The sequence below is a fragment of the Gobio gobio genome (assembly GCF_949357685.1).
Source record: "Gobio gobio genome assembly, chromosome: 13".
Classification (NCBI taxonomy): domain Eukaryota; kingdom Metazoa; phylum Chordata; class Actinopteri; order Cypriniformes; family Gobionidae; genus Gobio; species Gobio gobio.
The window spans coordinates 17145985-17171611 of record NC_137106.1 but is presented as its reverse complement, the minus strand read 5'-3'; the positions used below and the strand labels follow the sequence as shown (position 1 = coordinate 17171611).

The 25627-nt window shown below is 41.4% G+C and overlaps 1 protein-coding gene across 1 annotated transcript in view; it reads right to left on the bottom strand.

Annotated features, from left to right (window-relative positions):
- Positions 1 to 23139, bottom strand: part of ldah (lipid droplet associated hydrolase) — a 57913-nt gene extending 34774 nt beyond the window's left edge. Inside the window, exons 1-3 of the mRNA XM_079832521.1 lie at positions 22984 to 23139; positions 22040 to 22234; positions 10502 to 10636 (exon numbers count right to left, since the gene is read on the bottom strand). Of these exons, the coding sequence (XP_079688647.1) occupies positions 10502 to 10636; positions 22040 to 22234; positions 22984 to 23080 (427 nt within the window). The 5' untranslated portion in view covers positions 23081 to 23139. The remainder of the gene's footprint in view (positions 1 to 10501; positions 10637 to 22039; positions 22235 to 22983) is intronic.
- Positions 23140 to 25627: the final 2488 nt, after the last annotated feature.

The window sequence follows — 25627 nt, the reverse complement described above, 5'->3', positions numbered from 1 at the left end:
ATGCCTACCGTAGGGAGGACTTAGAGAATACACATATGACCCGCTGAGGGTTGCATATGGAAGATCTCTAGGGTACCAGCCGAAGGTGGATTTTTAACCCTAGGGGTGGCAGGGACTTGCCAAGGGAAAGACACCTGCTCACTGAGGAGGCTTACGGTGGGAATACTCGTGTGGGGGTCGCCAGAGGGGAACCATGCACACGGAGCACCTGGCCGGACATAAGGGTCTGGGCTCGAAAGGGCAGACTGAACTGATGTCGGCGTCGACAGTGCTGGAGGAGCTCAGGGCTCTCGGGGAGCTCACCTGAGGAAAATATCGCACGTATCCAGTCATGGGAGTGGAATGGCGAGCAAGCGAAGACACCTGAGCGTGGTCCATTACCGGCCCCTCGGGGGGGCGAGTACAAAGTCGGACACTGGCTCCACTCGGAGATTGTAGAATCTGGCGAATGTGTTGGGTGTCGCCCAGCCTGCAGCTCTGCAGATGTCTGTTAGCGAGGCGCCATGCGCTAGAGCCCAAGAGGAGGCCACACTCCGGGTGGAGTGTGCCCTCACACCAAGGGGACATGGTCGACCTTGCTGCTGGTAAGCCAAAACAATGGTGTCCACCACCCAGTGAGACAACCTCTGCTTTGAGAGAGCACTTCCCTTCCGCTCTCCACCATAACAGACAAAGAGCTGGTCTGAGGTCCTGAAACACTGCGTCATGTCTACGTAGGCGCGGAGAGCGCGTACTGGACAGAGCAATGCCAAGGCTGGGTCTGCCTCCTCCAAAGGCAGCGCTTGCAGGTTCACCACCTGATCTCGGAACGGAGTGGTAGGAACCTTGGGCACATATCCAGGCCGGGGTCTCAGGATCACGTGAGAGTTAGCCGGCCCGAACTCAAGGCACGCTTCGTCAACCGAAAATGCTTGCAGGTCCCCGACCCTCTTAAGCGAGGCCAATGCGGTCAGCAGAGCCGTCTTCATAGACAAGAACTTAATCTCGGCCGACCGCAAAGGCTCAAAGGGAGGCCTCTGCAGAGCACTTAAGACTACTGAGAGGTCCCAAGAGGGAACGAGAGGAGAGCGAGGAGGATTCAGTCTCCTCGCTCCCCTCAGGAACCTGATGACCAGGTCGTGCTGACTTACCTTTTTGTCTCCCAGGAGATCGTGGTAGGCAGATATTGCGGCCACGTACACTTTCAGGGTGGAGGGAGACAGCCTTCGCTCCACCCCCTCCTGGAGAAACGATAGCACGGACCCGATCGGGCATTTCCAGGGGTCTTCTTGGCGGGAAGAGCACCATGTGACGAAGAGGTTCCACTTCAACGCGTAGAGACGTCGCGTAGACTCAGCTCTAGCGGAAGTGATGGTAGCGACCACCGCAGGTGGAAGGCTACTCAAACCTGCCGTGTCCCGTCCAGAAGCCACACGTGGAGCTTCCAGAACGCTGGACGCGGGTGCCAAAAGGTGCCCCGTCTCTGAGTCAGAAGGTCTGGTCTCAGAGGGATAGGCCAGGGAGGGGCTGTCGCAAGGAGTAAGAGTTCTGGGAACCAGGTCTGGCCGTGCCAAAGCGGGGCGACCAAGACGACCTGCTCCTTGTCCTCCCTGATCTTGCACAGTACCCGTGCAAGAAGGCTCACTGGGGGAAACGCATACTTGCGTAGCCCGGACGGCCAGCTGTGCGCCAGTGCATCCGTGCCGAGGGTGCCCTCGGTCAGGGAATAATACAGGGAGCAATGGGAAGAGTCCTGGGAGGCAAACAGATCTACCTGTGCGTCGCCGAACCGTTCCCATATCAGCTGGATCGTCTGGGGGTGGAGTCTCCACTCTCCGGGGAGAGGCTGAAACCGTGACAGCTCGTCGGCTGCACAGTTCAGGTCTCCAGGGATGTGGACAGCACGAAGGGACCTCAGGCGCTTCTGACTCCACAAAACGAGATGGCGGGCGAGTTGAGACATACGGTGGGAGCGTAGACCGCCCTGGTGGTTGATGTACGCTACTACGGCCGTGTTGTCTGTCCTGACTAGCACATGTTGACCCTTCAGCAACGCTCGGAAGCGGTGCAGGGCGAACCGTACAGCCAGTAACTCGAGGCAATTGACATGCAGAAGGCGCTGGGGTCCTGTCCAGGAGCCCGCGGCTGCTTGTCCATTGCACATGGCACCCCAGCCCGTGGATGATGCATCTGTTGTCACAACAACATGCCTGGAAGCTCGTTCTAAGGACACTCCGGTCCGTAGAAACTTGAGGTTCGACCACGGGGTGAGTGTCTGTAAGCAGGCCCGAGTCACTGGGACCCGGAGCGTGCCAGACCGCCATGCCCATCTCGGGACTCGATCGCGTAGCCAGTGCTGAAGCGGTCTCATATGAAGCAATCCGAGCGGCGTTACCGCGGCTGCAGATGCCATATGCCCCAGGAGCCTCTGAAAATGTTTCAGTGGAACCGCACTCTGGCCCTCGACTTGTCGAAGGGCAGTCAGCAGAGACTGCGCGCGCTCGCTCGAAAGCTGCGCGCACATGGCGACCGAGTCGATATCCATACCGAGAAAAGAGATCCTCTGCGCGGGGCAAAGTTTGCTCTTCTCCCAGTTGACCCGAAGGCCCAGACGGGCTAGGTGATGGAGCACCAGATCTCTGTGTCCGCAAACCTGCTCTCGAGAGGGACCCAGTATGAGCCAGTCGTCGAGGTAGTTCAGGATGCGGACCCCGTGCTGCCGAAGGGGCGCAAGGGCTGCCTCGGCAATCTTCGTAAAGACGCGAGGGGACAGAGATAGCCCGAATGGTAGAACTGCGTACTGATATGCCCGCCCCTCGAAAGCAAACCGTAGGAACGGTCTGTGTCGAGGCAAAATGGAGACATGGAAGTAGGCGTCCTTCAGGTCGATCGCTGCAAACCAATCGTGAGGACGAACGCATTCGAAAAGGCGTTTCGCTGTCAACATCTTGAACGGAAACCGGTGAAGGTAACGGTTCAGGATGCGCAGGTCCAGGATTGGCCGTAGCCCACCGGTCTTTTTGGGTACAATGAAGTACGGGCTGTAAAACCCGCAATTCATCTCGGCTGGAGGGACAGGTTCGATCGCACCCTTCGCCAGTAGGGTGGCAATCTCCGCTCGCATGACGGGGGCGTTGGCCCCGATCATGGTGGAACGGACTCCCTGGAAGCAGGGAGGAACCCGTGCGAACTGAATCGCATAGCCGCGCCTGACGGTCCGCTCGACCCAGCGGGACAGCCCTGGAAGCTGAAGCCAGACATCCAGAAACTGCACCAGCGGGGTCATACGGTGTACAGACGTACCCGGTGTGGGCTTGCAGCGATGCAGCGTCACCGGCCCGGACATGGGAGGCTGTGGGGCGTCCCGGTGCGGGGGCACGGTTGACAGCTGCGTCCTGACAGAGGAGACCAGGGAAGGACCAGCGTTCCACTGGGGTCTGCTCTGCCAGGAGGCTGGCGACAGAGTGGGATGCGAGTGGCGGGACCCGTGGGTGGCGCGCACCGTCATCACCGGACTCTGTGGGCTCAGGGATGGGAGTGTTAATTCTTTCTTTGACCAACATAGGGTGCTGCTGACCCGGGGGCCAGCAGCTGAACAAAGGATTCTCCCCCGGCCCTCCACCGGGGGAAGGAGTGGTCCTGCTACCATCTCCTCGAAAGAATTTCCCATCCCTGAGCCGTCCGTCTCAGGAGCGCCGCTTGGCCTGGCGTTTAGCGGGGCGCGGGGCGGCCTGAGGGGACTTGGACGCCTTCCTACGGCTTCCTCCGCGACCCGGCCCGGGTGAAGGCTGCTGCTTGGACCGGGTGGGAGGGGCGGGAGCCTTAGGAGGGCGTCCTCGGCGTGGAGCAGACTGAGTTGACTGCGCCGGCGGCGGGGTGGAGGCAGCAGCTGGCCGCCGGGGCAGTACGTGCTTAATAGCCTCAGTCTGCTTCTGGGCGATTGAGAACTGTTGGGCGAAGTCCTCAACCGCCCCGCCGAAGAGGCCGGCCTGGGATATGGGGGCATCGAGGAACCGGGTTCGCTCGGTGTCCCGCATATCGGCCAGGTTCAGCCACAGGTGACGCTCCTGGACCACATTTGTGGACATCACTTGACCCAGGGAGCGTGCGGTCACCTTCGTCGCCCGGAGAGCGAGGTCGGTGGCGGCACGCAGCTCATTTAAGAGCCCCGGATCAACTCCACCCTCGTGCATGTCCTTGAGGATCCTGGCCTGGTAGACCTGGAGGATCGCCATGGCATGCAGCGAAGCGGCAGCCTGCCCCGCGGCTCTGTGCGATTTCGCCACCAAGGTTGATGTGAATCGACAGGCTTTGGAGGGGTGCTTAGGATCACCACGCCAGGTTGAAGCGCTCTGAGGACACAGTTGCATCGCAACAGAACGTTCAACTGGAGGGACCCCAGTGTACCCTTTAGCTGCCGCCCCATCGAGGACGGAGAAGGCGGAGGAAGTCAGTGAACGGTCACGGGAAGACAACGGGGACTTCCAGGACCGCGTGAGTTCCTCATGCAGCTCGGGAAAGAAAGGTATTGAGGGCAAGGACTGACGGGTGTCAGCGCGAGCCCCCAAAAACCAATCATCGAGCCTTGAGCGTTCGGGACAGGGTGGAGGGTTCCACTCGATCCCTAAACTCGCGGCTGCCCGAGACAACATGGCTGTCAGCTCTGGATCTGACTCGGGCAATGCTGGCACGCCCGAGGGCGGCAGCACAGCCGAGTCGTCATCTCCAGAGGACTCGAGCCCACCTTGTGATGCGGTGATCGACATCGCATCCTCCTCTGGAGCGCCAAATGAGATGCGCGGGGGGGCCGGAGCCGGCCCCGCGATCTGCATCTGAACACTCGCGGGTTGCAATGTGCAAGACGGGGGTGTGGCCCGAGGCATGAGCGTCGGGGCTTTGTTCCACACCGTAACCGTCAAGTCACCCTGACCACCAGCCGAAGTACTGGGCCTCTGGGACTCAGTAGATCGGGGTGTGGTAGAGGGGACTCTCACTTCAGTACGAAGGTCATGGAGTCTTGACCGCAACATTGCGATGGTCATGTTCCCGCAGTGAGAACATGACTCATCCGCGAACGCTGTCTGAGCATGCTGAAAGCCCAAACATATCAGACAGTGTTCGTGCCCATCAGAAGAGGAAAGCAACCGACCACACCCAGAAGTACACGGACGAGACATCCTGAAAAGGACGCGTCACGTGTAAGCTCTTTTATGAGAGGAAGCTTCGCAGAGAACGCCGAAGCGCCCAGGGACCACACACCAGCTGTCTAGCGGACCACTGCGCAGATCAGCAGGCAGGCAGTATGATGATCACTGGAACGCGCCGTAACACCAACGCCTCTGGAAAGCTGCTCGTCTCGAAAGCTGTCGATGACTCAGATCAGGCTTGTAGGAGTGAAGAGATCCTCTTGGCTCCAAAGCAGAAACATAATGCGATGTTCGCAGCGTACTTCCTTATATACCCACGAGGTGGGGCGGAGTTACGCATGCAAATTCCGCATGCCCATGGCATTGGCACTGCCATTGGGCGCTGTTGAATACGATGAAGATGATTGGCTTCTAAGCGAAACCCCCATTCGTTAGTCACTAACGTACGTCGTAGTGACTGAACGAAAGGGAACCAGCAGAACACCCGTTCGCAATGTTCAGAGGATTAAACTGGACTGAATGAGAGAAGGCGGGTGCGTGTCAACTCGCTGTTGGTCGGAGAGGAGAGGAGAGTGCAGCTGATATCGATAATGTAGAAAATGAGTATCGTATCGTTTCAGATATTTCAGTATCGATACATAGCGAAATATCGATATTTTTGACAACACTAGTAGGCATACACACAGGTTCGAAGACTCGTTCTCTCGCCCCCTACAGTGCAATTCGGCTAGGTATACATCCACGCTAAAATATCAAGGTGAAAGTCATCATAGCTTGCGTAGTATAGACCCAGCTCCCAACCCAATTTTGAGAATAGATTAACGGCGATATTTTTTATCGCCCGATAAGAGTCTCACATTAACGCAGCACGTTAACGCAGATAACGGCCCACCACTAATATATATATATTTATATAGTTTATCTTATATATAAATATACATATTTTATATATAAATTTGACATATTTTATATATACATAATAATTATACACAGAACACACACACATATTATGTAAATACAAACTTTTATTTTGCATGTGATTAATCGCAATTAATCGATTGCCTAGCACTAATTATAAAAACACTATTTTTCTTCTTTTTCATCTTTATATTATTAATAATACTTTTTAGTTAAGAAATAAATCACAAATACAGTATCACTCAGAACACAATTTAATGCAAGTATGAAACAACATATTCCCAAGTGAAAAGGGGATGTAGATGCTAAAGATCCATTTAACCCTCAAAGGATCGCAACACATCCAAATGTTAACGCTTCTTTTTAAATCGATTGATGCATGCTATTACTATCAACATTTATATTATTATATTTCAGAAATGCTGCTTTACAGTATCTACAATAGTAGTATAACAATGACTAAATGTTATAATCTATGTCTAATTGTAACATTTTGATTTTAATTTAGATAATGTGCACTGCTGAATTGTGCATAAGACGACAAATAACGTGCATTGTGAAACTAAAACTGGGTCAATTTGGACTTCATGTTGATTTTAAGACTATAGTCTTAGCCTATATGGTAAGCAATCTAAGGGATATCCTTCTGGATATGGAACGGGAATACAATTAAAGCAGCCTGTAATGCATCCCAAAAAGCATTTATGTAACATATGGCAACACAAATTCTTCAAAAATAAAGATCTGTTGGCAAGAGCAAGCAATGTATAGGGAGCAGGCTGTTAAATGATTAAATCCCCCTCTCAAAAATGTGCAATAAATGTGTGTTGCATGTTTCATCCTGGGATCAGGTTACTGAATATTAATGTCAAAAGGAACCACAACAGAGTTGTCTTACTGATTAAAAATGGGTTGATACAGAGGGGTTGTCCGTTTGCTGTTTTAAGCTTGATCAGAAGTAAAAAAAAGAAAAGAGAACTGTGAGTATTTGAAACACAGGAGAATTGTTTTTTGCAGCATGTATGCTTAAGAACGCAAGATCTAAGGCCAAAGACAACCAAACAACCAAAAACAACCAAGACAACCAAAAAGCAGCTAAATATAAATGACCATGTTTAACATAGAAAATGTGAAACAACTAATGGTTACAACTAACCCTTACAAAGAGGTATTAGATAACTTTTGTTTTAAATGCAATGTTTTGCAATGTTTAAAATATGCTTCCCACCAATGCCTATACCTCCAATCAGCAAGACAAACATGAAACCTAACCTGACTACCACTGGTCACAAAGGGTCACATCAACCAACCCGCTTAGAACAATCAATTTCCCTTTTACTATACCCCAGGCAATCTTACAAGAACGAGGGAAATTCCTATTTTATGCCTACTTTAATAGCCTGAGCATAAATGGAGGGTAATTTAGTCATATCAGAGAAGGGAAAGTAGATTTTGAGTAGTAGCTCTCTTAATACGCTCTGACAAAATGAATGAGATGTGTAGATCTAGAGGACGGCTTGACCCAGGGCAAGATTATTGACATTGGCAGAGTCCAAAATGTTCCCTGTGTTTGCATTAACAGATATTTTTACTGTAATCAAAAGGCATTAATCACGAATCGCCAACCACAGGAACAGTTCCTCCACAGAGATTTGGCATGTTTACCCCACTACCGTTTCCCCCTGCTTTTGTTTATGTTTCCAAGACACAGGGATGTAATATTACTTAATATATGCCATTAAATAAGTCCAGCCCTATAGTGCCAAAGGGACTGAAGTGTTGGCGGTGGGGGTTTAAGATCTCATCAATGAACTCTTAAGTCTCTCTATGACTGTGCTGGACTGGACGAAATGAGGTTTCTGTGGGTTCGAATGGCTGTACCTGCAGCTGACCGCTGGCCGACCAAGTGCTCTTTGAACGGCAGTAAATCAATGGGCAGCATTCACAAGGAAAGCCACCAGTGACTTCTGGACGAGGAAGTTGGATTTGAAAACCTGAAGTTGTTTAAAGGGTCATCTAAAGAAGAAACCGCAAACCAAATCTGACACCCAAGGCAGTGACGCCACGGTGTAACGGAAAACATTAAGTAGAAGACCACCAAATTCTACAATCAGCTAGTTTTTAAAAATATGTAACATTATAATAGCGAATAATACAAATATCACAATGTTTTCAAATGGTTTAAATGGCACATTTCAAAGTATTTAAAAAATGTACATTATTTAAATTTTTTCATTTATTTATATTTTATTTTGTTTCAGATTTATTTGAATTGACAAAATAGTTTTGTGTAAAATATATCAAACTGCATATTAATTAATTAATTAATTAATTAATTAAAATGATTTGCTAGTAGTGTCCATAAACAGAATAGAAAAAATGACGACAGGTCATTTTTCAAACAGGTTTCTTGAACATACCTCTATCTGCCATTGGGTGGAAAAACAGATAGTCCCGCCCTCAACCCATGCCATTGGTTTAGCCAACAAAACTGTAATGACCAAACTATAAATCACTAAAACAGTTCAATCTAGTATAAAGTTCTGCAAGTGACAAAAACTAAAGATTTCTAGGATCTCTTTGGCAGTTTTTAGCTGATTAGAGTCTGACATACTACATCCTCAGCAATGAGGAGCAACACAAGCAGCTATATCCTCAGACAGGGGCATCTGCGGACCAAATGGCAGAACATGATGAGGGATGGATCATTGAGATGAACAAGACAATGTGCCGTGGAAAGAAAAGCCCAGTATATTTGATACCGCCCCCACTTAAGACAGCCATTGATGGTAATCAAGAATGTCACTCAAATAGCGAGATTGGGGAAATGAAATTTAACTTTTAATTGTGTCCCTGCTTTCATCTGCGCTGCCTTGGCAAACGCCTGCCACTTGTCATCTCTTGGCACATTTAAATCCGTTGCTGAGTTTTGACTTTTAATCATCCCGCTCGTGATTGCACGACATGAAATGAACAGCAATGGATGTCATCGTCTTTTGTGTGAGCCAGTGATTAGCTGTCTGTCACTGAGTACTTTAAAGACTATGATTCCGGTGAAAGTATTCCATGTGTTCACAATAAAAATTTCAGATGCTCTTCAGGAAGTTTTGTTCTGGCAGATCTACTTATATAATTGTGGTAATTTCTGCTGGTCAGGTGGTAAACAGAACACAATAAGACATACTAAGAAGTGCAATGTCCCTGAAGCTTGTTTGTCCGGACAGCTAACGTGACCAGTGTTCACCTAGACTTTCCTATCCATCAAGCAAGTCAGTAGAAATGCTGTTTTTGGAGATCCCAACCATCTGCATGTGGTTTATCTTATTACAGGTGAGGGCTTGGTAATGTCTTTCCCACGTAGCAAGCTCAATAAAAACGTCCATGTTGCTTTATGGATGAACATGCCGGACTGTCATATACTGGTTCAGGCAGAGGAGGGAGACACAACTTGGCTCGTTCGTCAGTCCCGAATGCATTCCACCTTACTGTGCGCTCTTTGAAAAGTTACCAGGAACAGCATCCCACACTCTGACAGACATTACAAACCAGCATATCAGTCAGAACAGTCTTTAAGAGTACGGCTGTGCCTGAAACTGTCAGTCAGTGACTTCACAGGCAGTGTTTGGGCATGAAGGTACAGCAAAGTACACTGGTTTCAGAGAGGCTTCCAAGGTTCCGTACATATAAACCAGAAAACATGAATAAAATAAAACATGGAAAGAACTGAAGCATCAATGAAATTTTGTGAGAAAACCACTAGTGCTATTGATAATAACATGCAAAATAGTCTATTGGAATAGGAATAGTCTATTGATTAAAATGATAATAATAATAATAATGATTTATTATTATTAATAATATCTTAAATGGTAAATAAAGGCAAAAACATCTAAAAAAAAAAAAGGATACAGGGTAAGCAAAGAATGATAAATAATTATTCCTCTGAGTAACTGAAGTCACTTAATTATCTGCTGCCATCTACTGACTCATAACAGTGGTGATAATTTCACGCTGAATCAGAGGAGAGTAAACACAGTGGTTTCTACAGATGTTCTATGATGCACTATATTCACTATGACATTTATGAAAGCACAAAAAGTTCATACAGGCTTAAATGTAAGCTCATGAAACATAATTTTGACCATTGGCACACAGATATTTGTAATAGTCCACATTTGAAAAGGCTGGCACTCATCTGAGTCAACCTTTAAAACTACTTTGAAGTTCATGAACAACCCACAGAATTGGAGCAGAAGGTATGTCAACCAATCGCATGACTGTCCTCCTTTTGCCTCAATGTAGGTCACGCGCGATCACTTTTACTCCTTGAGAAGGACTGCGAGTATTTTATGCTCCTGTCAGTAGTGCTATATCTGAAGTAGCCAAGTCTAGATAATTAGAATGTGATGTCACGTACTTTTGGCCATGTAGTGTATGAAAAGAGGGAGATGTCCCACCTTCAATCATATCAAAGGTTTCTGGAGGCATACAGTGTCCAGCATGGCTCACAGCCCACACTGGATATCTCCGGAGGAACGTCTTATATAATGTCCACATGTATGTCTTGTAGAAGCCCACCACACCTGGGTTACCTGTGGAAAGGTAAAAATGTAATTTAGCCAAATATTTATATTTCTCACATTTTTCTTTCTCACACACAATATACGGATGGTAAGACAATGTATTCATTATTGTATTCAAATATAAATATAAATACATTTATTTGTTTCCCTGTTTTCCTAAAAAGGAAAAAAAAACAATGTCCATCAGTCTAAACAACTGAATCAGGTTTTAGAACAGCACTTTTCTTAAATCCTGGTTTAGACAAGAGCAGGGTTCTGTTCCAGGTTTGCTGACGTAGATCTGCTAGTCTTCACAGATGAGGTTAACTGCAAGTGAGAGGAGATAAGGAGATAAATGGCATCTCTGATACCCAGCTGCCTCCAGTGCAGAACAATGGGCACTCTGTGTGGTCACAGGGAATTCGCTCTCTCGCTCAAAAGAGTATCGACGGGCCACAGCCTCACAGGCCGATTCATTTAACATAATGTTTTTTGTGTCTCTGAGGTGAGATACAAAAACACACCACACTAATGTTTGAATAATAATGTTTGAATTTTCACACCAAGTGTTAAATCATTATCCATTATTGGAGATTAACTCATTTTGGGACTATTGTGTGTTGTGTAAATATAGAAAACTTTTCTTTTTTACAGAACAGTGTATTAAACCTTTAGACTATATATAAGGTCTGGCCACGGTGCAGCTTTCATAGGCCAAAAATCACCCAAAACCACTCAGATTTTGTTTTGCATCATGTTTAGGGGTGTGAAATGTAAAGTTGATGTCAGACCGGCATCTTAATAATAAAAACATTGTGCAAGTTTTCTGCAACAATGGCGACGCAAACTTCAGATACTGTACTTTGAAAAATCCAGCGTTTAGCTTGATTTAGATAAGCGCTCATTGTTACAGTTGTAAACACAACAGATTTCTTCTTCCATGGAGGGGTTTCTGTACAATTCAACCAATCAAATGACGACTTCAAAACTCCAGAATTGTTTCCCATTTTGTGTGCCTTATGCATTTGACGTTCAGCCAACAGTCCGTGGGCATGAAGTCTGAAGCTAAGCCTAGGCAAAACATGTAAGGCAATGTTACACAAAGATGATTGAGAGATGTACAAATAAACATTCCTCAAAAGCCTGTTGTATCATATTAGATACTTTTATTTTCACATGATTTGAAACAAAAATTATGTATGGATATTATCTAGTAAACCGAAGTTGTCTCAGACTGCAGTAGTGTTCATCTTGAATGTTCATCTTGAAATTATAATAACAACAATTTAAAAGTTAATTGTTTTATGAAGTATATGTTTACTTTATATAAAATAATGAAATATTTCACAACAAAAATATGTGTACCGCGACCACAAAAAAGGATTTTTACTATCAATCAGAAGGCATGTAGTAGATGCAACTGTAACAGGTTTTTCAGCAAAGTTTTGATCATGTTGATATCTTCGAGGCTTTAGAAATTCATGTATCAAAAATGATACAGTACACTTTATAGTGTTAAAGCAGGGCTGCTGAAGCAAAGCTCACCACCGTCCCAGTCCTCACAGCAGGGGCAGTGTACGCTGAGATACGCTGCACAGATAGGAGCGTTGAGGGCCAACAGCAGCCCTTCCGAGCTCTTTTCAAACTGATTAAATCCATTTGTATGTTTTTATTCATGCTGAGCGTTCCCAAATCTCTTTCAGATGGGACTTGACATGCTCAAAGTTTGAACTGCTTCAAGCCAGTGTTATTAGAAATGGCAGGTTTTTCCCAACCAGTCACCACAATAAAGTCACAGGCTCTCTCGCTCTATAAAGGCAGATGGAATCAAAGAATGCACTGTCACACATGGGCCCACGGATAGATTTCATCTATAGGGGCAGGGGAGTTGGAAGAGGAGACAAGTGCTCTACAGATTTAAACACCGCTCTACCCTTGATCTAGCTGATAATTACACCGTTTTCCAATTTTTCTGTCCATGCTGAAGGTGAAAATGCTGCACAAAACTAGAAACAATAAACCCACAGCCAATCAGAAGATATTTGATGTTGAATTTTCAACGACGCAATTCCGGACCAATGGATCATTCAGCTCAACGTGACAGACAAAGAAACCGAGCAACCAACAAAATGTCTTGTCTCTTGACATGACAGCTGCTAAGGACAGAAACAGAAATCATTTATCCGGCCTCATGTCGATCCAAACCCGGGTGACTTTCTTTCTTCCATACAATGAAAGTGGATGGGGACCAGGAGCTGTAAAGCTCCAAACAACATAATAAAAGCAGTCCATATAACTTTTGTGCCAGAATTCTTCTGAACCAGCTGATATAGTGTGTGTGAGGAACATACAAAAATTTAAATTTAAGTATTTTAATGGTGGTCATCATTCACTTTCATTACGGTTTTAGGCTGATACTGATACTTTCATGTAAAAATACTTAAAACTTAAAATCAAACATTTTAGATGTTACAGTAGATTTAGGCATCACAACATTAGAATGTACAGCATGAAAAATTTAGATTTATTTTGAGATTTGCTCAAGATTATATTTAACAGTGTTATTAAAAATAGCTTTTTTTAAAGATGAACTTGAAAGAATGAGAACAAGGGATATGAGATGCACTATTATAAATCGTCTAATTCCAATAAATCAATTTTTTAAAAACTTCTTCGCTGATTACCAATATATCACTCCTACAAAAAATGGAAAAGTAACAGACCGACATTTTGGTTATTCATAGAAAATCCTGCTTTACAGCCATGGTCACCATTCACTTTCATTATATGGAAAAGAACAGCTTGGAAACTCCACTATAAATAACTCCCTTGTTCCACATGCAGAAGAAAGTCATGGTGAGTAAATGAAGACAGAATATTAATTTTTGGGTGATCCGTGACCTCAAACTAATCTTCTAAAAAATTTTTTGCTGAGCTTACCATTTGCTGACGCGGTTCAGGAAGCGCTGCACTGTTTACACTACGTCAACAGCGTAAGAGTCTGACACAAGCTAGAAGAAATTGTTGAATAAAGTTGTTATTTTTGTTTGTTTTTTGCGCACAAAAAGTATTCTTGTCGCTTCATAACATTAAGGTTGAACCACTGTTGTTTTTAATACCTTTCTGGGCCTTGAAAGTGTTAATTAAATAGCAGTCTATGGAGGGGTCAGACAGCTCTCGGATTTCATCAAAAATATCTTAATTTGTGTTCCGAAGATGAACAAAGGTCTTACGGGTTTGGAACGACATGAGAGTGAGTAATTAATGACAGAATTTTCAATTTTGGGTGAACTAACCCTTTAACTTAATGGTTTCATTTTATGCAACTGGCCCCACGTTAGGACATGGTGTTAGTTGAATACATTCAAATGAGACACTGAACATACCTACTAATAATCTCTTATTTGTGTGTATATTACACCAAGGAAGTAGAAGGTCTCCTCCCATTTGTAACTGTCTGTTCCAAGTGTTAAAACTATGACAGTCTCTCTATATGGACATCACAGAGCTAATAGGGAGGCCAAACTAAAAGCTTTGCCTCTGTTTGGGGAGAAAGAATGCAAAGGAGGCATTCCTACCAGAAAAAGACGACAGAAGCATGAGCTATCCTCTCCTCTCCCACACGTTATCATTTCCCCCTCTCCCTGAGTTCATAAATTCAGGGCTGCTCAACAGGACATTAAACAGATACCCTGCCTGCCGTCTCTGACCCCAAGGCTGCCTGGACTACCACACCACTGACGTAGCCTTGCAGGTGCAGGACACGTTCTCATTGTGTCTCCCCTCAAACACACACACACTGACCATCCTGCTTGCTTACCAACCACACAGGAAAGATGGCAGTCACTAAATCAATGCATAAACACCAGCGGTGATGTACCCTAGTGGATATCAAAAGTTAAATTTGTCACTAAAATAAAGAGTGTCCTTCTGGTTTAGTCTGTGAATGTTCCATTAAACCAGTGTTGTTTTAGTATCATTGAGATACTGCTATTATAGATTTTATTCATTAAATTATAGTTTTAGAATTAATATTTTGATTTTAATCATTTCAATTTGTCTGTTTTTATCTTTTAATTAGTTTTTTTTATGTCTAAATCATTTTTATTTCAGTTTTAGTTCTTCAAGAACATCAAGTTAGATTTTTTTAAATATTTTAGTTTAGTTTAGTTTAGTTAAAGTTTATTTTATTTCAAGTATTTTTTTTATGTTTTAGTTTTAACTATAATAATCCTGAATTAAACTGAACATTTTATCTTAATCTTAGTTTATCAGTTAATCTTTCAAAAAATTTTTCGAATGATAGATATCACCATTTAGCAGCATCAAAGTGCAGACAAAAACAGGAATCAAGTCAAACCGGTTAAAGTGACCTGCCGTAAGGAAGGCATTAGCAAGTGCTGGAATTCGTTCATGCAGACAGTGTGTGAAGTTGTCTTTAACTTATTAGGTCCAACATGCCATAAAGCTGATCCAGGCAGCAGAGGGAGAGGAACAAGTGAAAATGCTTATTGACTCTGGCAAACATGCAGACACAAGGGTGACTATAGCCAGATCTCCTAACAGATTGCCCTCTGAGGGTTGTTTCAATCTATTCAAGAGGTATTGTAATCCAGGATAAAAGGCAGTCGGGGAGTTGTCAACCTCAGGAGGTGGAAAAGCCTAGATGGATGAAGAACAATTTATAAATCAATAGAGAATACTGCAACAGGTATTTTTAATATAACAGTCAGTTGAAACACAATTGGTAAATGCACCTTACTGTATTGTTGTAAGTTACGAACATTATATTATTAAATCAAACAAGCAAAACCTCACTGAAGCTTATGGAAACTAGTAAAAAAACAAAACAAACAATTGTTATTAGCGTACTAATACAGATAATTTACTGGCACTTGTGCAGAGATTGAGAGTCTATTTAGTGCAATAGCTGATGCTACACTTCAAACAAAGCATCTCACATGTGAAAAGTCAGAGGAACTTCTGTTATAACTGGAAAATAAACACTATACGGTTCAACTGTTTGGGGTTCATACTTATATTCACCATGGATGCATTAAATAGATCAAAAAAGTGACAGTAAAGACATACAAAAAAATATATATTTCAAGTCAATGCTGTTCTGTTTACGCAAAAATATGAAGCAGCACAATGTTTTCAAAACTGATGATAAGAACGGTTTCTTGAGCAGCAAATCAGCATATTAAAATGATTTCTGAAGGATCATGTGACACTGAAGACTGGAGTAATAGCTGCTGCAAAATCATCTTTGCCATCACAGGAATAAATTACATTTTAAAATATCTTAAAATAGAAAACAGTTATTTTATATATAATATTTCACAATATCACTGTATTTTTGATTAAATAAATGCAAATCTTGGTGGACTGCATATATTGTATCCAGTAAATAATAATAAGATATTTAAATAAAATCACCGGTCTAATATTGTGGTATCATAGTTTTGTTAAACCAGCCAAAAAGCACATAAAAACTACACAAACTGTTGATCATTTTACATGTCACTCCTACAATCTCATCCTGTCTAAATGGGATGTTCATGCCCACAACAAGCTGCAACGGGCTTTTGCCGTTGAGTTAAAGGACTCTCGAGACCAGGGGGGAGGTAAAAGGTCAGTGCTGGACCGGCAATCAAATACAACCTCCAGGTAACATTCCTAAAAGCATTATGCCTGAAATCCAAGAAATGCATGAAAAAGAGAAAATAATAACCTCTCTTGGCAAGCCCATCGCAACTCCTGATCCACCTGCTCAGCAAATGCTAGCAAGAGAATCATAATTGCAGAACGTTCATATAATTTTATATAGTTGAGAGGTGGTCAGCAGAGTTGGCTGGAGTGGGGTTGTTCCTTGCATGAGCCATGAACTGACATAAATATTAGTTTCCATATCCCAAAAGAGAGGGAAACCCCTTGGAAACATTTGGTGATAAAAAAGACCATATTATTAGGAAAATAAGTTAGAATAAAGTCCACACTAATTAAAGTGAACACAACTTGCTTCAACCTCAAGTGAAAACCAGCGAACTGTCTAAAGATGGTAAAAGAAAGAGGAATCTTTGTAAGATTATTATGAATTATCAAACAATGTGATACTGTGGGCTATTGGATGCAGCTGGTGGGACAAACAGAGTGCTTTGCACAGCAGGTTCCTATAAATCAAAACCATCTGGATAACTATCCCTGACCCACAGAACAGTACTCATCATAAGTCTTTTTTCTTCTTTTTAAACTTTATAAAATATCCTTCCTTGTATTTATACGTCATTACATCTTCATTAAGGTTAAACAAGATCCCCATTAAAGTCTGTTGCCCTTGAGTTGAAAACATGATAATTTTCTATAGATGGTGGAACATTTAGATGAAAACACTTTGATATAAATAAACTGTAGAAAACATTTAAAGATCCTTTAGAAATTGGTCTGAAAGCTCTCTTACAGATTTCAAGTAGACCGTAAACGAAACAAAAAATAATTGCCAAACTAGACTGCTAAACCATTTAACAGGTTAATTGACTATTATCAGTGCTGCACAATACCAAGTTATTCGTTCTTCCATTGTAAAGCTTTCAAAATAGGAAACATCATGAGACACTCCATGCTCAGCGGGGGACATACAAAATCAGCAATAAGACAGCAAACCTGCTGCCATCCAGTGGCTTGGTCAGTTAACACGGTTAGCGTGCTATATGTGAACTGAGGTGATCTGGCATTTATGTCACACACTAATGTCAATGTGCCTGTCTCTAACCGGACTCTGAACTTTTTAGGAGATATCTGCCTCAATAATATGAAAAAGACATGAAACAATTGCTATTTTAAAAATTACAACTGAGAACTATTAAAGACTAAAAATCATTAATAAATCCAGATCTTCTTTAGGAAAGTAAGTTAAGTAAATTGCTTTTTTATACCACGCAATAAAAAGGTTTCATTTTGTATCATCTACACTAAGCTAGTGCAATAAGACTATATAGTGTTAAAAATCTACCTTTGTCAAATAAAATATGTTGTGTTTACATCCTTTAGTTTGCTCAGTTAGTGTGCTTGTCTCAATAATATAACACACTCCTGAGTCCATTAAAACAGTAGCACCTGTGCCGGCCCCGGCAGATATAAGAGCCAAGGGAGCCTCTGGCCAGACTGCAGATTATTGCCGTTATCTCTGGAGAAAAGGGCACAGGTTCTACAATAACAGTGTCGGCGTATGGGCTCCCCGTTTCCCATAAAGAGTCTATTGAGCACAATGCTCAGTGACATTCAGAGCCTGGTGAAAAGCGGCCCTCTTTAAGGTCATCAGCTTGACCGTGCTCTCTCTCTCTCTCTCTCTCTCCAGGACATCTGCAGTTGGGGTCTCTCTTTTTTTTAAATAGTTTACGTCAGGATTTAAAAATTGCTATATGTACACTACCATTTAAAAGTTCAGGGTCAGTATGTTTTGTTTTTTTTTCTTTGAAAGAAAGAAATTCACACTTTTAAGAAAGTTAATTAAGAAAGGACGAATTAAATTGATTAAAAGGGACAGTAAAGAATCAAATAAATTTATATTTATATTTTTCAAAGAATCTCCGCATCACGGTTTCAAATAAAAAATTTTAAGCAGCACTGTCAAGTTTTAAATAGAAAAAATATTGAAACTCTTTGGTCATTTTTGAGCGAAATGCTAACGGATCTATGCTAAGCGATGCTAAAAGTGCTACCGCCAGACCCAGAGATCAGCTGAATGGATTCGAAAACGGTAAAACTCAATTGTTTAACTCTAGGGGAGTTCAAAAATAGTGGCGTGTTCCTTTAAGACCGGAGTAATGATACTGAAAATTCAACTTCACCATTACAGGAATAAATTATACTTTAAAATAAATTAAAATAAAAAATAGGTATTTTAAATTGTAAAAATATTTCACAATATTACCGTTTTTATTGTGTATTTTCATCAAATAAATGCAGCCTGGGTGAGCATAAGACATGGGGACTGGATCATAAAGGTCCATACGACTTTTGCACTTTATTCCAAGACTTCTGAAATTATATGATAGCTTTGTGTGAGGAACAGAACAAAAATTAAGAATGAGAATTCATTAAAATAGGATTGAGTCAGATTAATGAACAAATTGTTCTTTTGAGCTTTGAATTGGTCAATTCGGCACACAAAACTCTCTCATAAATTGGCAAAGAGAGCTAGGACCCTTTTCAGAGAAAAGTGTTCAAAATCAAATTACTATGAAATGGATGCAATGGACTTATAATATTGTAGGAGTCCTGTGGACCACTTTTTTGACGCAATAAAATGCTTTTATTATGCATGAAAGCTCCAGTCTCCATTGAATGGAGAAAAACAGACACATTCTTCAAAATATCCTCGTGTTCTACAGAAGAAAGAACGTCATACTGGTTTGGAACGACATGAGGGAGAGTAAATAATTACAGAATTTACATTGCTGGTGAATGATCTCTATCATTTTCGAAATTCATATAGCTTCAACCAAAGAATATGTAAATCTAGCCAATGAAAGATTAAAATTAAGCAACTATAAAAGTACAAATAAGAAAGTTGCATCTAAAGTGCCAAGTCTAACATAGATCTCTTTCTGACTAGGTGTAATAATCTGAAGCGTATTTTTAATGCTTAACATCTGCTCCTGAGCTACATGGCTTTTCCATGAAGTCAATGCACTAGAAGCTGCTGTCAGGGGAAGAGTGGTGGCCCATACAGCCATTTTCCACTGGGGTTTTCCTCTTGACCCAGGGCCAAGTGTAAAAGAGGTAGATTCCCGACTACACTGAACTTTTCTTCATATCCCCTGCACTGTGTTATGACCAATGCTTCAGATAGCAGTGACGCACTCACCCACCTGTGTGTACCAATCACTTCTACACAAGTTACATTAGTTATGTTTATAAATGTCTTGGCAACCAAAATTGAACACAGCTCGGTCTAAGATATGCATTTTGCCTCAAGACAAGTTTATTTGGTGCTTGGTCTTAATTATGGAAGTGAAGTCATAGGCTTTGAGGTCTTGAAGTCTTAAAATTCATTCAAACATGGCCTGACATTCAAAATGTAACCATCAAAATCAATATATAAAGCAAATGCAAAAGAAACCATAAAACAGGCTGTGTGTACATAGCAATGCCAAAGTGAGATACTCTCAAGTAGAGGTCTTCACATGTCCATGACCCAAGCATGTTTGGGTCCAAAACTTTGACGAGTGCCTCCACAACGGGTCGGTCTGATATTAGTAGCCTCGGCTCACGGGTTATTCAAAATAAAAATGCTTTTACCAAATGGACCGGAGTAGACCCGAATTCTTTATTGGGTATTTTATATTTAAAAATATTTATATATAATATAAATGATATATATACAGATATGTATAAGGTGAAAGTCATCATAGCTTGCGTAGTATAGACCCAGCTCCCAACCCAACTTTGAGAATAGATAAACGGCAATATTTTTTTGATCGCCCGATAAGAGTCTCACGTTAACGCAGCACGTTAACGCCGATAACGGCCCAACACTAATTAAAATACAATTTTGAATATAATATATATTGTAGCTTTATTTTAAAAGACTTATTTGCATATTATATATGGATGTTTCTGCAACTACGGGCACTTTTGACTATCCCAATTTTTAAAAAATCAACCTCTATTTTAACCATCACAGTCTGTAATACATATAAAAATGTGCACAAAATTGAATGTAGTCGTTAAGATTTTAATCTGAAACATGTTTATTTTTTTTATGTTTTTTGGGTCATCTTGTTAAAAAGTGTCCTTATTTCAAAAATGTTCTTAATTAATTTCTATAAAAATGTAATATATTTAAATAGCTTTTTCAAATTTGATGGAGTTTTGTAAATACTGATGTAAAAAAATTATATATAAAATAGGGAATTTCATGTTTTTTTCTATGACATGTAAAAATTTTACAGTAACCTTAGATGTCAATTGTTTTCATACACACAAAATATAACCTTTTTTACAGATGTTGCAATTTCAATGTGTAAATCATCTCATCTTAGGTTTTAAAATAAATGTGAAAAAAAAAAAATAGAAATAGAGCAGTGCTGCGGTAATGACATCTTGTGTCGGTAAGGACACAATGTTAAAGTGCCACAAAATCAAAAACAGGCTACTGTAGAGAACAACATTAAAAGTAAATAAATACTTCAGTACTAATAATATACTGAATATTTGTCATTTAATATACCGTAAACCTTGAATTTGTCTTTACCGCGACACAAGGTCTTTACCGCAACACCTAAATTTGTTGCGGTAAAGAGATGTTTCGGTAATGACATTTTTGCTAATATTTTAGCTAATAGGCAGCTAGCAAGGCCTACTATATTAGTTTTGACTCTTAGCATCTTAATATACATTAATTCAACAGTAATATACATTTATTTTTTAAATGTAGTTCAAAATACAGTTATTAAGCTGAATGGTAATAAATACTAGAGCAGAAAAGATGATGTTTACCTTATTTTTTTGGCATCTTGTTAGTGAGGTATTGTGGTGGCCCAGTCTGTCAGCAATGTGCTCAAGTGATAATTTCTGTTTCCATAGAAACTAGACTTGTTGGTGTTTGATAACATTTCATAATAAAAGCTTTTTTTTTCATTGTTGCGGTAAGAACTCAAAAGTGTGGGACAGGCACATTTAGTTAAAAAAATAATAAAAATGATCAGTAAATAATACAAAGAATTTTAAGATGCTGTAAATGAATCTGTTTATTAAACAATTCCATTTTAAATAATGTCAAATTGTAATTAAATCTGCTTATTTTATGTATCTCAACATTGAGACTACAGGTGTGGGACATTTACACCCATATATGGGTGTTTCTGCAACTACGGGCACTTTTAAGTCCCAGCAGTAAATTTTTAGATTTATGTTAAAATTAGTTGTAAATATATTCACAGTGCCATTACACACCTTGACAAAAAATACAATTACTGATTAATGTGATTTAATATAATATTATGAAGCATCTTTTTACTCAAAACACTATTTTTGTAAATGTCCCACACCTGTGGTCTCAATGTTGAGATACAAAAAATAAGCAAATTTAATTACAATTTGACATTATATTATTTTTAATATACAGATTCATTCACAGCATCTTAAAATTCTTTGTATTATTTAATGATCATTTTTATTATTTTTTTAACTAAATAAATGTTATTTTTTATGATGAAATTTTATTATGAAATTTTATCAAACACCAACAAGTCTAGTTTCTATGGAAACAGAAATTATCACTTGAGCACATTGCTGACAGACTGGGCTACCTCACAACAAGATACCAAAAAAATAAGGCAAACATCATCTTTTCTATTTTGTATATTTCAAAATATATTGTATGTTAAGACTTTTGTCTTTGCCAAGTGGAAACTTGACCCATCCTACCTGGAATGACAAGGATGAGCATTTTAGGAGGGTTTGGGCCTTTGCTGACAGCATGAAGGTCTGTTGGTCCATACTTGAGCAGCTCGGTGATTGCACCTCTACAGTAGACATACTCCACAGAGGGATCCTCTCCAGGCCCCTCGGATCCGGGACTGCACATCACATCAACCGGATCAGCTCCACACAGTTCTGGGCCTAAGTAAAGAAACCAGTGACTTATTCTATGGGCTATATATAGCTTACTACAATACAGCCAAATCACCAATGAGGGAAAAATGTGGAAAAGGAAGGTAACCAGATAAAAGTACTTGATATATAAAATATATAAGATAGATTACGCAAATCATGCAACTACAAATTGCTGACTGAATGTACAGTAAAAGACAGCTGAAAAATATTGAATCAGCCTTTAGTGGTTATGTTTAGTTGACTCAATTCACGTTTTTATCACTTAAAGTGGTCTTTAACACTTGTCCATCATATTAATAAATGCTGTCTTGCTGGAGTAGGACTTCAGCACAAGAGCTGGAGCAAAAATCACTGGCACAGCAGGAATGCAGCAGTTCTGCTGTCTGATGAAAGTCAACCTCTGACATCTAATGACTGAATGACAGCTTGCAACACACTGCACATTGGAGTTTAGAGTCTGTTATCTTGTTTATTCCTCTGGTTGTATCATTCAGTTCAGGCTCAACACATGCATATAGAAACAACAGCAGAATAGGATAGAATAAAATAGAATACAGGTAGCAATTTACAAGTATCTCACTTACAGTTAAAACAAAGCTTGTCAATGAAGAATTTCTTAAATTAACTATATATTAATTGTCTAGTATAATCACTACTAAATATGTAGCTTAATGCTCATTCATTACATTTACCTACGACTTTACACGCAATTTCAACGCTTGTCACATTTGCATTTCATACATTGCATTTCTTACCAAAAGATGATATTCTTGTGAGTGTTTGTGAGCGGAGAATGTTTGTAAGAAGAGATGTATTGAAATTCACCGGTAATCTTCTCAAAGGAGATACCATAAAGCAAAGGAGCGAATCGCTTCTTCTTCTCCTTCTCTTCTCCTTGATGTTTTAAAGTCTGCGAACCAAGGGTGGTTTATCGCCACCTAATGTACTGTATGTACGGATTAATCTACACTACACTTATTTATTAGCTGGTAAAAAGAGGGTTAACTTACATATTTAACCTTCAAAGCAAAGATAGAGTGGTTGAGAATTTTGCTTTTTTGATTTGATTTTATTTTAATTTGGTCACATTGGTTGTTTTTACTCCAAATACATTCATTCATTAGGCTATCTATTTCAGTCATATCCAACTTTTGGTGATTCTATGGGCCATCTCTTGCCATACGTGTGAGACCGTCCATGAATTTTCTTACTGATGATTTTCTCTGGTGTAGGTCGCCAGGTCTTTCATCAACCCTCACTTGCCAATGGCTTGGGTCTTACACGCATTCACACCTACAGACAATTTAGCATCTCAAATTCACCTATACAGCATGTTTTTGGATTGTGCGGGAAACTAAAGCGCCTAGAAGAAACCCACGCAGACACAGGGAGAACATGCAAACTCCACACAGAAAGGGCCTCCTGGCTCCTCCGGGACTCGAACAGGTGACCTCCTTGTGAGGAGACCGTGCAAGCCACTACATGACAGTTACAGTCAACTCCAGATTTATTGGCACCCTTGATAAATATGAGCAAAAAATAATAAATCTACACTGTTTATCCTTTTGATATTTCATTCAATAGGAGTAAAATATCTATAGCAATATTTACATTCTTTTTAGCACACCAGGGTGACTAACATGAAATTGTCCAGCCATGCCTTCCTTTTCCACGGGAGTATAAATATGAGGAAACACAAAGGCCAAATTCCCTTAATCATTCATCACAATGAGTAAAACCAAAGAATATAGTTCTGTGCAGCAAAAAATTGTTGAACTTTGCAATTGCTAAAGCATTGAAAATCCCCATTTCCACCATCAGGGCAATAATTAAGAAGTTCCAGTCAACTAAAGATGTTAAGAATCTGCCTGAAAGAGGATGTGTGTCTATCGTCTGACTCCTAATGCATGGCGAGGAGAAGAGTTTGAGGCCAAATACTCTCCAAGGATCACAGATGGAGAATGGCAGAGATTAGTTGAGTCTTGGGGTCAGAAAGCCTAAAACAAAAGAATTATCGAACAGCACCTACATGGTAAATGGTAAATGGACTGCACTGATATAGTGCTTTCAACAGACCCATGGTCATCCAAAGCACTTTACATATTGCATCATATTCACTCATACACCAACGGCGGTGTCAGCCATGCAAGGCGCCATACAGCTCATCGGGAGCAGCTGGGGTTAGGTGTCTTACTCATGGACACCTCGACACTTGGTCAGGTGGAACTGGGGATTGAACCACCAACCTTACAGTTTGTAGACAACCTACATGAACCACTGAGCCATAAACAACATCACCACAAGTTGTTTGGGAGGGTTACAAGAAAAATCCTCCTCGCAAATCCAAAAACAAACTCCAGCATATTCAGTTGTCAGACACGACTGGAACTTCAAAAGGGACCTGGTTCTGTGGTCAGATGAAACAAGTTTTTGAGTTTTTTGGTAGCAAACCTCAAACAGGCATAAAAAGAACTCCAATTCCACGGTTAAATGCTGGATCTTTAAATGTTGTGGGCCTATTTTTTTTTTTGCTGGAGGTCCTGGACATCTTGTTCAAATACATGGTATTATGGATTCTAGCAAATATCAACAGATAAAAAAATCTAAATCTGACCGTTCTGCTAGAAATCTTAAAATGGGCCGTGGTTGGATCTTCCATCAGGAGGATCCAAAATAAACATCAAAATCAACACAAAAATGTGTCACTGAACACAAAATGTGTGTTCTGCCATGGCCATCCCAGTTCCCTGACCTGAACCCTATTGAAAAAGAGTGGGGTGAACTGAAGAGAAGAAGCACCAACATGGAGCTGGGAATCTGAAGGATCTGGAGAGATTCTGTATGAAGGAATGGTCTCTGATCTCTTCTCATGTGTTCTCCAAACTCATCAGGCATTATAGGAGAAGACTCAGAGCAGTTATCTTGGCAAAAGTACATTGCAATAATTGTGGCCAACTTGAACTATAGAGAAAAACATTTATTTCAAATGTGAGTTGCCCCCAATTGTTTTACTTTAATTTTTTTAACACTATGTATAGTGTGATATTAGAGTTTCATCAATTTTGCCTAAGTGTGATAATGCATTGATTGTTGTTGATAATACAGATTGTGCTATCAGGTCCACATAGCACATTCCAATAGTTTGCATCATCAGCATACAGTAACTATGCTGGAAAGTCCCCTTTGCCTCCATTAGGTCATCCGTGTGTGTGTGTGTGTGTGTGTGTGTGTGTGTGTGTGTGTGTGTGTGTGTGTGTGTGTGTGTGTGTGTGTGTGTGTGTGTGTGTGTGTGTGTGTGTGTGTGTGTGTGTGTGTGTGTGTGTGTGTGTGTGTGTGTGTGTGTGTGGGCATGTTTTTGTGAAATATCAGGACACAAATGTGTATAATGACATGGGTATG